Raw genomic sequence first — 14,541 nt, 5'->3', positions numbered from 1 at the left:
AAGAGACACCATTTAAAGCTCAGTGTCAGATGCTGTGTTGACGCTGCCACCTGCTGGCAGAGCCTGAAACACACTTTGATCTGACCTTCAAGTCCTGCTCATTCGTCACAGGGATAACGGTTGTGAATGTTTTCACAGATGGCACTTAATATGGACATCTGGGCCAATATATTTCTATTTCTGTGATGATTCATTTTACCAATTATTAAACAATTTTGCTGTGAATTCTGTTCAGTCTGTTTAGTCTTTACTGTGAAACATCTTTAGTCATTATTCAGCAGAGCCAATCATTGATGTAATAAGAGTGATTCATGAGCGGCATCAAAATCTGAATCCCCGCCACCTTCCTCGGCAGAATCACGAGTTTGTGGACGAGCAGACGTTCCAGTCCAACTGCATGGAGATCTCCGTGATGAACAAGTCGGGCTCGCATGCGTCCTCGCTGTCCTCGTCTCCGCACGGCCTCAGCTCGTGCTGCTCTCGGCGCCACAGGAAGAAGAGCAGTTTCAGCCTGCCCAGCACAAACAACCAGGAGCTGAGCACCATACAGATCAGAGAGAGGCCGGTAGCCAACAGGTAGTCCATCTCTGTCCACCTCACACTCAAATACCTACATTCTGTATAGACAGATAAGATTGTGCAAACACACCCTCTGGGCAGCTCGCGGTAATGAGCTTTCTAATTCTCAGTCTTACATTGTTATTTTTTTCCCTCAACCAGATATTTATTTATTTCCCATGCATGTTTAGATTGCTGGGTATTTGTTACTTCAGTTTGGGTTACAGATCACCAGTAGTCCTGTTTTTGGTCTTTTGTTTTCTCTAAGGTTGGTTTATTTGCTGAGGCTGATGCTGAGGATGACAGCCACGTTTCATTCTTTTGTTCTTTTTGCGCGAGGTCTCCAGTCCCTTTTGTTTTTTCTTTATCATTCTTTATCTTTTGGTAAATTGGGGGGAATTTATATAAGTTTTTCGATCTCCATGGTTTGAGCCCTAGTTTAATTATTTTGATTAAGGAGACTGTTCTATATTTGGGGTCTCATCCAGGATTAACAAATGTGTTTTTCACACGAGCGTTGTTTTTGTAGGCTTTCTTTAAAACGCTGTGTGTTGTACAGAAGTGATGGCTTCTTGTTTTTTCTGCCTTGGGGTTGTAAATGAACATGTTTGTTGTTTCTCCGCGCTTACTTGTGTTGACAAACTGTGCAGAAGAAAGTTTTCCCACTTTGTTTATCGGCGTACAGCTTGACACTGTGAGTGTTACTATGCCCTTATTAAAATATATGCAACTTCTTTTTTTTGTGCGCTTTTTGCATTGTAGGTGCACTCCCATCCTCAATCCTCCTGCCTCAGGAGTTCTTTTATGCGGTCTTTTTTTGTGAATATTTGCTCTTCATAATGATGTTTTGATATTTCCAACATTGTTGCTCAGCTTTTGAAAAATTCCACAGATGTTTAAAAGAGCATTTGTTTGTTATTGCCGACCAGTTTTGGTATCACTCATCCCAAACATTTTAAAGAAAGACGAGATTAAACCCAAGTTGGAGTCTGAAGTTGAGGACATTGTTGTTATAACCACTGCTGTTGTTCAAGGACGATTAAGAAATTGGGGGATTTGATCAACATTCTACCCAGTTTAAGTGTGAGGATGTTAAAAAGTGTTGTGTGTCTCTGTTTTCTGGTAGGCCTGCACATTTACACCCTGTTATTTTGAATGCATGTTAAGATTTAGAGGAGCAGGTTGAGGAGAAGGGTTGGGCACTCACTCTGTGGCAGCCTTGAGTTGGCCCTTTTATTTATATATTTTACATACAAGATAAGTCAGTGGTAGTCCCCCTCGTTAGTTCTGTGTAAGCTTATTGCACATATTTGGCTTTAATTGCGTAGTGCTGGGCACTGGTATAACTCTGAGGTGGTTTAGACTTTTTGCAAATGGATAAATCCACATAATCTCTCAGTGAGCTGTTTGTTCTGTATCTTCTGGATTAAGGGAGTGGAACTGTGCAAATAGAAGTGTTTTATCATTTACATTCCCTCAGATTTTTGTAATACAATACAATTATTTTCACATGCACTTTCTTTCAATGAATAAATAAGGTTGGAATGTTTCAGAATAAACTTTTGTGCACAATATCAGCCTTTTATCAGTTTATTTAGTGGTATGATTTTATTACAAATTAAATCCACTTTATATAAATTGTGGGTGTGTTCCGGCTGCTCTGATTGCTTAACGAGGTGCACCTGGCCTCACTGTTAAAAACCAAAGTGTTGGCATTCATAATGCTGAGGCTGCCTTGTGACCTCTCAGGCAGTTACTTTGTGTGCTTTCTTGTTACTTTAGTCTTTTGTTGGCCGACTTATGGTTGAGTTGAACAGGCTATATTAATTATATGCTGGGAAATTTATTATTTCTTTAGCCTGGTGTATGAAGATGATGTAAATGCAAGTATGGTTTTTGGGTTTAAAGATAAACTGAAAGCAAAGGCAGATGAAGATCTATTCTAATCACTTGCATCCAATCCAATCCAATGATGCGGCTGTTTTTCTTACTAAATACAAAGTTTTCATTATGGCGATATTAAAATAGTGACAATGACAAAACAGGAGTTCATAGATTGTGAAATTTTTGGACATGTCAGATTTTTGTAAGCCTTTTTTAAAGTGTTAAAGGGCCAGTTCATCTACTTCAGTGAAAAACATGTTTAATTAACTACTACCTCTGTTTACTTCAAGTGATGGATATATTTGCACTAGTCTATAGATATGTTGCAGAGATTGTTGCTTCCAACTCATTACATTGAAAGTGGATGACCTTAAATTGATGGTGCTTAAAATTAACATTATAAAAAAAAGTGGGTGCATGAGTGGGTGCCAGATTGCCAAGCGAGTATATAGAGCGCTTAATTTACAGAGGCTATAGTCCCTGCCCAGCGGCCGTGGGTTGGAATCCAACGTGTCTTCTTCCAACATTTCCTGTCTCTCCTTAGCTGTCCTATCCAAAAAGAGAAAAAACTGAAACGGCCCCAAAAAAGCCCAGAAACGGCAACAAGTCTCTCTAGCATCCCTGCTACTCTGGCAAATCGACCAACGACGGGTTTAAGCAGAACCGCTTTTATAAAATAAATGTTCCCTTCACAGTCACATTAGTTGAACAGCTTGTTCTGTGGATTATGTAGAGAAACTAGGAAGCTGTATCTGTGAAGAGGCGCTGCTGGGGTAAGTGGGGGGAAATGTGTTATTTGTAAATTGGTGAGAACAGAGTCCCGATAATCTAAGTGTGAAATTTTCCTGCAGAGTTGAGAGTTGCAAATTCTTTTTCATAGCTTTATATACTTGTGATAGTATACGTTTCTTGTGTGAAATTTCTAATGCAGCAAGTCATTCCATACTGTACCCAAAGTGTAAATGAGGGATTAAATGTGTCTAAGATGTACAGTACAGTCGGTTGAAGTCTTTCGTCTTATATCCATAGGTCTCTATAGGCTCTATAGACAAAAGCTGCCCAACTGAAAAGTAGAACAGCAACTTAATGAGCAGCCACAGCTCCTTTTTTTTATAAAAAATTAACTGTATTACATAACCGACCTCATGCGGTGTAAGAGTATTAGAAATGACTGCCTTTGTGTGAAACATGTACAAGGTCAAACGTTTCACCCTCTTTCATTTGATGCTTTCTTCTACAGTCGCTCCAGTCTGAATGCCAAACTCAACGAGACGGTACCCTTGAAATATGATGAATCTTACATCACTCCATCCATGGTCAGCCTTTCTGCCCCCGTGGTCACCTCATCAGACGGGCACGGCTCCAACACCACCACCACCACCACCGCATACTCTCAGAGCAACATTGTCCGAGTATCTGCCTTGTAGTTGTCACGCCTACCCGATCAGCTAACTGGTCTGAAGAAAGCACCAGATGCTGAGGAGAGGGACCACCGAGCATCAACCTGCCATAATCTAGAGGGATTATAAGATTAGCAGAAGTCGGGGGGTTTTTGAAGAAGTGATCTCATCTGATGTCAAACTCTGCATGGTATTAGAGCGATGTGGACGGCTGCCTTGGAAATGAAGAGCGAACCAGCAGATCCTGCTCCTTTAAAGCACAGCAGAGCGAGGAAGCGTTTGGGATTGCGATGGTTATCGTTGTTGCCTAAAAATAACTGAGAAAAAAAACCCTTTATTTTTGAATATGTAATGTAGTCGTATTTGTTGTCTTCTGATTCCATGGAGCAAAGGCAGATGTTGCAAAAGTCATTCCTGATGGCCTCTGATGACAAAGCACACATTTCCGTAACAGAGGGCCATCCCTGTGAATATGAAAATCAGTCAAAGTACATTTGAAACCTTCACTCCACAATCACAATAGATTATTTTGAAACCCCTCGATCGACTGGTTTCAGATAGTCCCCTCACTGTTGTAAATTCAAAGAACAAACACCCGCTGGAATGGAAAACTGTTGTGAATATTCATTAACTTGACTCATTAACTGGTTGATGTCATTGCTCGATGAGTAAAATATACTCCGCATCCCGACATGTTTGTGAAACGTGCAAGTGAAAATGACTAAACTGACAAAATCTGTGTTAGCTTACATACTTGACATTCTGATATGGATCTATGTGACAGCTACTGTCTTTAATTAACAATTGATATTGAGAACTATACAGGGTACATATTAGTTAGGTCACAAGGTAGAAATATGAGTGAATGTCAACTAATATTAACCCTTTTGTGGACTCATAAGTGTGGACCTTGAACTCTACACGAAAGAGTGTAAACCATTAAATCCATTGCGTTCCTCTTGAATTCTAATACCCCTAAGCGAGACTTGGTAGATTTCACTGTGTTAAAAGGCCATTTTGTACATTTTTCATACTGTAAATATCTCAGTTACAACTTTATCAGCAGCATTGGAAGTTGGCTCCTCTTCTTTCTAGATTTAGTTGAAAGTTGTTGGCATACTATTTCTGTCTGTTACCTGATTGAATTAAGGATTTGCATGCTGTCATTGCAGACTTCTGTTTTATTAAAAAGTATGTCTCTTCTTCTCATTGGAGGTTTGTCAGTAAAAAAAAAAAAAAAAAAAAAAGATTTATGGTAGGACACCGGAGGCTGGTATGTTATGATGTAAACACTTTGCTTTTAATGAAATACAAACATTGTCATGGAGAACATATATAAGGGGTGAGGAAGAGGGAGAAATAATCACACACATTGTGCATTTGGTGCAGTGGATAGAATAAATACTGTAGCTCTACTCAAACATCCTTAAAACGAGCCATGTCTTTTCTTTTTTTACTAGAACACAGTTAGGGGGATTTCATTATGTTGTTTTTTTTCAGATCACTGATAGGAGGATGGGATAATAATGAGGTGCTACAGGAGGACATGTGAGGACCTGACCAGCCCAGCGGTGGGGCCTGAGTGCAGGGTCTCTGGAGACACACACATGATTGTTGATGAAGACCATCCTCCTGCTGAGCTCTTTGCCTTGTCTCCGGCTGCTTCTCTCAGCATGCAGCGCCTCTGCTCTGCAGTATTTAGAAACTGCTGAGAAGTCAGCCAGCATTAAATCGAAGATATCACAGTGGCATATAAAATAATGGGCCTCCTTTATCCAAATAAAAATTCACATGTCGACGTCTGGGGTTCAATTGAGTTAATATTTGAACAAGACTGGACAAATGTGAACCATCTAATGAATATTGAATGCAGTGAATATTGAATCTGGTCATTTGGTCTGGTGCAGCTCAGAGGTAGACAGCAGTGAAGATATGATCATTTCTTATTGAATATGGATTTAACCCTGTTTTTAATCCTGTAGAACTCTGTGCGGAACTGAGGGTTTACTGCAGCGTAGATTATCGGGTCACTCAGCGATGTGATGCAGGAAACAGACACGGACAGAATCTCCACATGCTGGATGATTATAATCTGGAAAAATAAAGGGAAAATTCACGTTTTTGTTGTTTAAACAGAAGGTAGACTTTGTATTGGGGTTCAAATATATGGAATTAAGGTTCTCAACATGGGGTTTGGGGCCTCTCGCGTGGTCACCTGATATGCAGGTCGTTCAGTTGAATTTTATGTGTACAGCACATTTCATACTAATGCAAATCTGCTTTACAGAGGATAAATAAATAAACAATACAAACTACCATAAAGTACGTATAAAATCAGAAAGACAAATAAAATGGCTGTGCACCAACACACTCACTATCAAAAACCATAAACATTTTTGTGATGTTAATAGAAATACATTTTTTATGTATATTTGTTATACCTATTTATGTATTGCAAAAATACAGGTAATTAGCATTTGACTCTCAAACTAACTTCAAGGTGGTAACATTTTATAAAAATCCTAAAATCATGATATTTCTGAGACTTTAAAATGTTTTTGTAAGCTGCAAGCTCGTCTTAAGCCCTGTTGATGCAGCATAAGAGCACAGTTATTCACCTATTTCAAACTAAACTTGATTTTCCATCATTTTTCAACCGAAAAATGCAAAGAATAAAAGTTGAATTCTTCCCTTCTCAAATACTTACCGGTGTGTCCTTGTGCTTGTGAATGAGATTCACCAGGATGGTTGTGATCAATGGCAGCCAGAATAAAAGGAAGCTTATGATTATGTAACCGGCACGCTTCGCCATTTTACTCTCCTTCTTTTTGTTTACTGTCTCTTTTCTCGCTTTTGACGGCATCATGCAAACAGCACCTTCCATCTCCAGGTTTTGTTTCGCAGCGTCTGTTTCAGGGACGTTAATGGAGACTGGAGGCAATGAGGACACTTGATCTACTGTAACCACAGACTGAGTTTCTCCTCCGTTGCTTTTTTTGTGTTGTTTTTGTTCAATCGGTACAATGGAAGAGGATTTAGGATTTTCTACCTGTGCAGGAGAAGAAAGGTTTGTCAAGGTTTCTTTCATTTCAGGGGCCGCTTTGTCAATTTTCATTTGCTCTTTGGACTGCTTTTCTGTTTCCAAATAGTTTGAGACTTTCTGAGGTTTTGTCATTGAGCTCTTAACATCGGTAACAGCATCACTTCTTGAAGGTTTTGCTTCAGCTTTTGTGTCCATTGGGTTTGGCCGCTCTATGTTAAAAGGTTTCTCCTCAGTCTGCGCTGTTACCTGCATGTCAGAGGGTCGAGGTTGTTCTGTATCCAAGTCAGTTATCTCAAGAGTGTTTTTTAATTCTTCCTTATTCTCTCGGCTGACAGGGATGCTCTGAGAAGCTCTTGTTGAGGCCAGCAAAGCAGCACTTGACTCTTTACTTGATGGGTTTGGTTCAGCTTGTGACACAAGTTCAATCTCAGCGACACTTTTGCCAAGGTTCTGGCTTAGCACAGGATTTCCATGCACAACAATTCCAACAGTTGTGGTCTCTCCTTCAATCCGCTTCTTCTCTGTTTGTTTTTTTTGGTCATCACGAAAAGTCCCACTATCAAAAATTTTGCGGTTATGTGATCTGAGAAGGAAAAAAATGTGTGCATAGAATCCAATGATAACGGCAAAGCAAGTTGCCCAAAGTGGGAACAACATGTAAAGTCCAAAGGTGTCATAGGAGGAGGAGGTTCCTCTGGGTAATCCTTTGCATCTCAGATGCACAGCTGAGTCCTTCACCAATGTTAGACAGTAACCAGCCACCAGAATAGCCAAAGTCCATGTGAGAGGTATTAGAACCATAATTCTCTTTCTTCTTTGGCTCATTTTGAAGGGCTGTGCAATGGCCTGGTATCTCTCTGCGCTGATACAGGCCAGCGTCAGCAGCTGGATGCAGCAGCTGAAGGCGAAAGAGGCCACCTGAGCATCACAGATCAGCTCGTTCACGCGGCCTCTCTGATGCACCGTGATGACAATGGTTAGAAGAAGCGGGCAGTCTATTGCGCATCTCAGAATGTCTATCACTGCCAGATTAACCACCAGCGCGTTGTTCCACGTTTGCAGGGATTTTTTGTGATAAACTGCAAGAATGACAAAAATATTTGCTGCGACCCCGACAACAGATGTGATCAACAGGATCAGGCAGTTTGCAGCGACAAAGGCGATGTCTGTGTACTCCTCCAAGATGGTGTTGTTCCCAGAGTCCCATGCAGACGTGGGCTCGCCTCTCATCTCCAGGTTCAAAGAGTCAACATGTTTGAATCTTTTTTTTTATCCTTGAAAACACATAACAAGCTTCTCCACTCATGATTCTCCACTGAATGGGTGAACCTGAAGCTCTGACAAGTTCCACCAGAGTATCCGCCCTTTTCATTACCACTCCACAGCAGCCAGCAGCAGGTCACCTGGGAGCCCTCACTGTTCACATTCATTAAACACTGTGCTGTGTATTCTTAGCACAAACACCAAGGGAGCAAAAAGGATGATTTGTTAATTGAAAACTGGTTATGTCACTATTCTCCTGATGTGAATCTTTAAAAAGCCAAATGTAATGGTGATGATGGTAGATGCTCAGGCCATGTATGTGTATGAAGTGAACAGCTGTGCATTTCATTTAATACAGGACCTCACAAAGGTTAAAAGCTTTGCATTAAGAGGGCCAGATGGATGACTCTGGAGTTTCTGAATTGGCTGAGGAAATAAAGAGAGCCATGCTGCTGGATTAAAGCATGACACTGTGTAATCCTGTTTGGAGATAAAGTGTGAAATGCTCTTTGCCTCAAATGTGCAAGCTTACAGACTACACCAAATCTGGGATTAGATCATAACAAAGCATTCCCCCCCTGACCATTCTACATTTTACACTGATCAAAACTCTGTCACAATAAAAACAGAGTTCTGGAAAATAAACTGTGGCAAAACCCCCCCAAAACATTACGTAAATCAAATGTCTTGCTGCTTAAAGTTAGTTAGTTAGTTTTATGACGCCATAAAGTGATACAGCACAACAGGCTTATTGCTGAGAATAGAATTTACAAAAAAAAAAAGAGGCAAATTACAAATGAAAAAAACGCTTAAAAAAACATTCCCATTCACAAAATGTACATTAAGCATGCCAAAATAAGGAATAAGGAAGTTAATGGACTAATTCAGCAACAATTAACTTTCAAACCAATCGAAACAAGGCAAAGCACATTTAAAAAACGACTCTTCCACCACAGTGAGAGAGATCCCTTTTTAAGACTGTACACAAAACAGCACGAAAACAATCTAAAGGGAGAATTAAATGTTTTTCTGATGCAAACAGTCCCTGCACCATGTGTTAATGCTGATGATTCTTTACCTTTATTTAATCAGGTAATTAACCCATTGAGATCAAGATCTCTCACAAAGGTGACCTGGCCAGGGGGCAGCAGGACACCTCATAATAAACATTACATGACTGTCAATCTGTTCACAAGGAGGAGGGATCAGCTGATCATACCTGGAGAGTTAGTGCATAAGCGAGAAAGAGAAAGAGGAATACAATGCACAAAGAGAACTCTGAAAATGTTTGCCTCTTGACATTTTAATGAAGGATCAGAATAACTCTATTTACAGAACATATTGCAAAGTTTCATTCTTTTGAATCATTATTTTGTGAAAAAATGATACCAAAAAAAGGAGCAAAGTTAGGAAATCAATACATTTTTCTCTTTGATCAAACCACCAGTTGAGGAGCGATGAGTACCCTCCAGCAACTCTTAGTAATTGTAGTTGCTAGCTGCAACTCAAAAACATCAAGAAAAAGCCTCTGTTCTGTGTCCTTTTACTTCATCTTTAATTCAGTCATGCACATTCATCTTGATTTGTGGTGACTCAGCATGGCCTTGGGCATGTGTCAGGGTTTGAATCAGGCTTAAGTGACATTTTCATTATGTCATCATTCTCTGAACTGTCTAATCCCCCTCTGAACTGTCTACAGAGATAAAAAGCAAAAAAAAAAAAAAAAAAAAAGCAAGATAATACAAGGCAGGCCAGCCAAAACAAATGAAAGCCTCTACATGTGCACCCACATTTCTCCTGGTTTCTAATTTTGTGGGTTTTGCAACAACCTGAGGGACAGCAGATTATGTTGTCTTTTGTTGTCAATTTTCCCAGCAATCGATAATAATTTCACTGAATAAATCTGCATTCACACAGGTGCTTACAAGTAAAATCATGTCCTTATACCATGTAGAATTTTTATATTATGTGTTAGTCTGGGAGGTGTCTGGGAGGCAAAAAGCAGGACTGATATGTAACCCACAAACTATTACTCTATGTTACTTGGCCTCAGTGGGAGTGTTGATGACATGATGGAGCAGGCTACTGTTGACATAGACTTTATTTATTTACAGGATAAGAAAGAGTGGTGCGGTATGCGTGTCATTTAGATACAAAATCAAGATACTTTTTTCCCAGGAAAAGATCTTGTAATATAAAAAGGGTTGCATGATCTAAAATACAGGAAACAACATGAAAATGTTGAACTTGCTAGTAACTTTCACAAGGATGACTTTTTTCCCCCTTACATATAAGAAAACAGACCCAAACAGAGGTCAGTGGTCGCTTGCTCGCTGTGTATCTTTGCAGCCAGGCTGTTTCAAATTCAAAATTTAAAAAAAAATGGCTACATTTGACTAAAAATAATTTAAGTGGAACACTACAAAAAGTACAAATGGAAACTACATTTTTACAAATCATTCATTTCAGTTTGTATCTTTCTTTCAAAATCTCCTTTCTGCTCGGCTTCTTTGGCTAGTTTCCCCACATACTTACAGCACACAACCTGCAAACGTCGGTGTGAAAAAGGTTACAGTTTATTGAGCAACACAAAGCACATGAATAAAAATGAAAATGAGTGATGTTATTGTTCCAAAAAAAAAAATGGACAAAGGATAACTACATGGACAATCCAATAAAAGCCAAACAAGCTGACGAGCTGAAAAACAAAATTTCTCTCTTACGTAATCTTAACAACAACATGATCAGTTTTTTCACTGGTTTTAGATCGGGTCGCATTATAATGGGTCAAAAGGTTTTCCACTTATGCTGTCCACTCTCAGGATATCAGCATTCAGCTTTCTGAGCCGATTGTGTTCTCACTGGGCTACGCTCTGATCTGGAGATGTGCAGGTCTGAGTCCTTGACGAGGCACTGATAAACACTGACAATGGTGCATGGCAGCTTCTTGTTTCTGTTTGGGTTTTTTTTTTTTGTCACAGGGGCAACACCTTGCTGTGAGTGTTGACGCCCCTGCTTAAGGAAGTCAGCCGGCTTCTCCTGTTCAGGGGCCGCATGTTGATACTGATAGTGGCGGTGGGGGCGTGGGGAATGTAACGACCACAGGAAAGCACCTCTAGGGCGGCATCACGGAACTGTTGGACAGATAAACAGTAAAAAAAAGTAATTAAAATGTTTTTTTATTAGGTTCTCTGCACTGGCTCCTTTTAAAAAAATAGAAACTAGAATTTCAAATCTTAACTCTCAATCACAAAGCTCTTACAGGTAATATTCAAGCACAAGTATTTTAGGCGCTCATAGTGACCTACTCACCTCTAGGTCATAGTGCTCCCTGAATGCAGGCCTGCTTGTGGTACCTAACATTTTCAAGAGTAATATGCGAGGTAGAGCCACCAATTATCAGGCCCCTCTTCTGTGGAGGCATCTACCAGTTACCAGTAGGCTTGAAGCTTTCCTTTTTAGAAAGGCTTATAGTAAGGGCTTGCCTAAAAAAAAAAAAGCCCCTAGTTGAGCTGTTATAGGCTTAGTCTGCAGGGAGGCTTAATACACTGAGATCCAGTCTCCTCCATCTCTATCTGGATTCATAAGTTTCCCATCAATGTATGTGACTATAACTTTCCGTCTTCCTGGGAGTTTTTTTCTCATCTCTTTTCTCGCAGGTTTCTGTGGATGGCTCATCCAGACCATCTGCTGTGGACCTGCTTAACTTCAAATGCTTGAATTATAATAATCAGTCATGCTTATATAATCTTAGATATAGTTGCAACTGCAATATCAATCCTATTAATAATAGCAGTTAATCAATATTATTATTTGCATTTTTACCATCAGCTTCTATTATCTATTCTTATTTTCTGTTAGTACATCTCCTTGTCTGTCTGTCTGTCTGTCTGTCTCTTTCCACTGCTGTTTTCTGCTGCTCCCCCCCTATCCCACTTTCTCGGTCCATCTGGTCCCAGCAGATGGCTGTCCAACCATCGGTCTGATTCAGCTCGAGGTTTCACGTTACTGCCCGTCAAAAGGAGGTTTTCTTTCTTGCCAGTGATGCCTAATGTTAGCTCGTGGTGGACACATTTCAGTTCACTTTAACTAATAGAAAAAGAACAGTATATACGGCCTGAATTTCCTGTAAAATGTTTTGACACATAACGTGATCCATAGATTGATTGAGCTTATTTAATGCACACTCTAATTAGCAGCGTCTTACCTGCTTGTTTGACAGAAAGTAGATGATGGGGTTATACACAGGGCTGGTCTTGGCAAAGTACATAGGCATGGTGGCGACAATAGGGGGGATGTAGAACTCTGGATCCATGACTACCACCACAGACAACGCTGTGTAGGGCAGCCAGCAGACAAAGAAAGCGATCACCATGGCCAGGACCATACTGATGGCATGTTCGTTCTCTTTCTGGCTCGATCGCCCCCCCTGGAGCTCCACACTCCTGTTCAGCTAGAACAGAAAGCACATTTTGCACCCTTTAAAAGCTAATAACGTGTATTAGGCTACAAACAGATGAGGATGGAGATGTGGATATGAAATCTAAAAAGGGAGTTATAAATGTGCAGAAGTCATCATGAACGCACCCTGTTCATGGATTTGAGCACTTTGGAGTAGCAGTAGATGATGACCATGACAGGCAGGATGAAGCACAGGAGTGTGTAGAGGATGAGATAACTGTAGTTGCTCCACGATCTCTCCTCCCAGGCCAGAGAGCAGGAGGTCTGCACTCCCTCAGGTCCATAGGAGCTCCAGCCGAATAACGGAGCCACAGCCCAGAACAAGCAGAAGATCCAGACGAACAGCAGACCAATGATGCTTCTCCGCATGCTCAACTTCAGGCCGGCTCTCGGCTTACACACCACGTTGTAGCGCTCGTAGGCAAGCAGAGTCAGAGTCCAGAGCGACACCAGACCTATGAGTGACAAAAAAATCTGAGCTTGAGGTTGACTTATAAACTGTTTGTTCAGACTCCAACCACATCAATAACAAGAGTTGTCAACGAGAGCATCTCACATACCTCTATTTTTGTTTCTAAGAAAACTTCAACCACCAAGGAGACTGAACTTAACACTACAGCCGTCCTTGAATTTCAGCTTTCAGTTTTCAAATTCAATAATGAACTTTTAAATGTAACATTTTTCAAGAAAGAAACACGACATTTGAGGCATTTCATACAGAAATTATTGAAAGACTGAATAAAAGAAAAACAAAGTCTTGAACTTTAGCACAAGAAACTGCCTGGCTTGATTTTTATCTGGAATTTTACTGTACCTTGACTAAATATGGAAGAAGAATCTTTGAGGGTTTATTCCTGCATTAGTTGTTTTTCAACATCACATGCTAGTGGCATTTTTGCACTTGTTTTATGATTAATATTTCACCTTGTCAGTGTATGTATTGCTCTGCCTGTGTAACTCTATCTATGCTGTTTCCCTGCTTTCGTCTTGACCCCTTGACTAAGCAGGATAAGTCTAAAATAAAGGTTGTTATAAATGAAATCTCAAACTGGAATACATTTTAAGATTTACTCGTGTGAAACAATAATGCCAGAGAGGAAAATGATCTCAAAAGTTTAAAGAACAGAAACTGCTCTCTGAACTCACCAAAATAATTGACAGCAAAGCCTTGAAAGACGCAGGCCGCGTGGCCGATGAAGAAGGAGCCTTGGTAGTTGGTGATGGTGACCACCAGGGATCCGCACAGGCCGATCATGAGGTCAGACACCGCGAGGCTGAGGATGAACACGTTCATGGGCTGCAGGAGAGACGGGTTCCTCATCATCACCGCTATGACCAGGCTGTTGTTGAACACCGTCAGCACTGTGTTCATGAACATGAGGAAGGACAGGACGCTGTAGCCCAACCGGGGGAAGATGGTGGGCGCCACCGTCCCCACCATCGCGGCGAGGTGGAGGGATGGAGGGTGAGAGCCGGAGCTCCACGGCGTGCTGTTTCTGTCCATGGTGCCTAAATGAAGTCGAGGTCCTGCACCAAGTGTGAGGGGGCCTGATACTGAACCCACAGACACTCTGCTCAGCTCAAAACACAGCGACATCGATCTTATCGCTTCTGATCCCCGTTAAACCACTCGGCTTTGTTCATTTTCCAAGATCTCTGATGATGCACCTGCCTGATAGAGAAAGCCTCGAATGCAATATGGGATATGAGTCCCTAACACGATTTGGAGGGATTAATTCTAAGAAACCAGGGCCTATTAATATAATGGCTACTAGAAACTGGAGAGATATTAGGGAGGATAAGTAGTCCCAAAAACGTTACTTTCAAATTGTTTAATATTTTTCCCCGATTGTAGTTCACAAACTTTTTTGTGTGAAAGATTGACAGAGCATTTATTTAACCACATGAAGTAGATTTAAATCCACCTAATCA

At 40.7% G+C, this 14,541-nt stretch overlaps 3 protein-coding genes across 4 annotated transcripts in view; 1 reads left to right on the top strand and 2 right to left on the bottom strand.

The window, feature by feature from the left end:
* Positions 1-5,047, top strand: part of LOC132972710 (potassium voltage-gated channel subfamily D member 2-like) — a 34,547-nt gene extending 29,500 nt beyond the window's left edge. For both annotated transcript variants that reach the window (XM_061035744.1, XM_061035745.1), the window contains 2 exons: positions 356-576; positions 3,683-5,047. In XM_061035744.1, the coding sequence (XP_060891727.1) occupies positions 356-576; positions 3,683-3,869 (408 nt within the window). In that variant the 3' untranslated portion in view covers positions 3,870-5,047. The remainder of the gene's footprint in view (positions 1-355; positions 577-3,682) is intronic.
* A 21-nt stretch (positions 5,048-5,068) lies between these two features.
* On the bottom strand, positions 5,069-8,920 carry LOC132972712 (uncharacterized). Its single transcript, XM_061035747.1, has one exon. It carries the CDS (start codon positions 8,113-8,115, stop codon positions 6,538-6,540), a length of 1,578 nt encoding a protein of 525 aa, XP_060891730.1. The 5' UTR covers positions 8,116-8,920; the 3' UTR covers positions 5,069-6,537.
* A 958-nt stretch (positions 8,921-9,878) lies between these two features.
* Positions 9,879-14,433, bottom strand: parietopsin. The gene is made up of 4 exons (XM_061035741.1): positions 13,756-14,433; positions 12,736-13,064; positions 12,356-12,601; positions 9,879-11,282 (listed from the first exon to the last, which is right to left on the bottom strand). Exons 1-4 carry the CDS (start codon positions 14,204-14,206, stop codon positions 11,124-11,126), a joined length of 1,185 nt encoding a protein of 394 aa, XP_060891724.1. The 5' UTR covers positions 14,207-14,433; the 3' UTR covers positions 9,879-11,123.
* Positions 14,434-14,541: the final 108 nt, after the last annotated feature.

Source organism: Labrus mixtus, chromosome 4 (assembly GCF_963584025.1).
Source record: "Labrus mixtus chromosome 4, fLabMix1.1, whole genome shotgun sequence".
In the NCBI taxonomy this organism is placed as follows: Eukaryota; Metazoa; Chordata; class Actinopteri; order Labriformes; family Labridae; genus Labrus; species Labrus mixtus.
The sequence above is the reverse complement of the archived record's forward strand: the minus strand, read 5'-3'. Positions and strand labels throughout refer to the sequence as shown.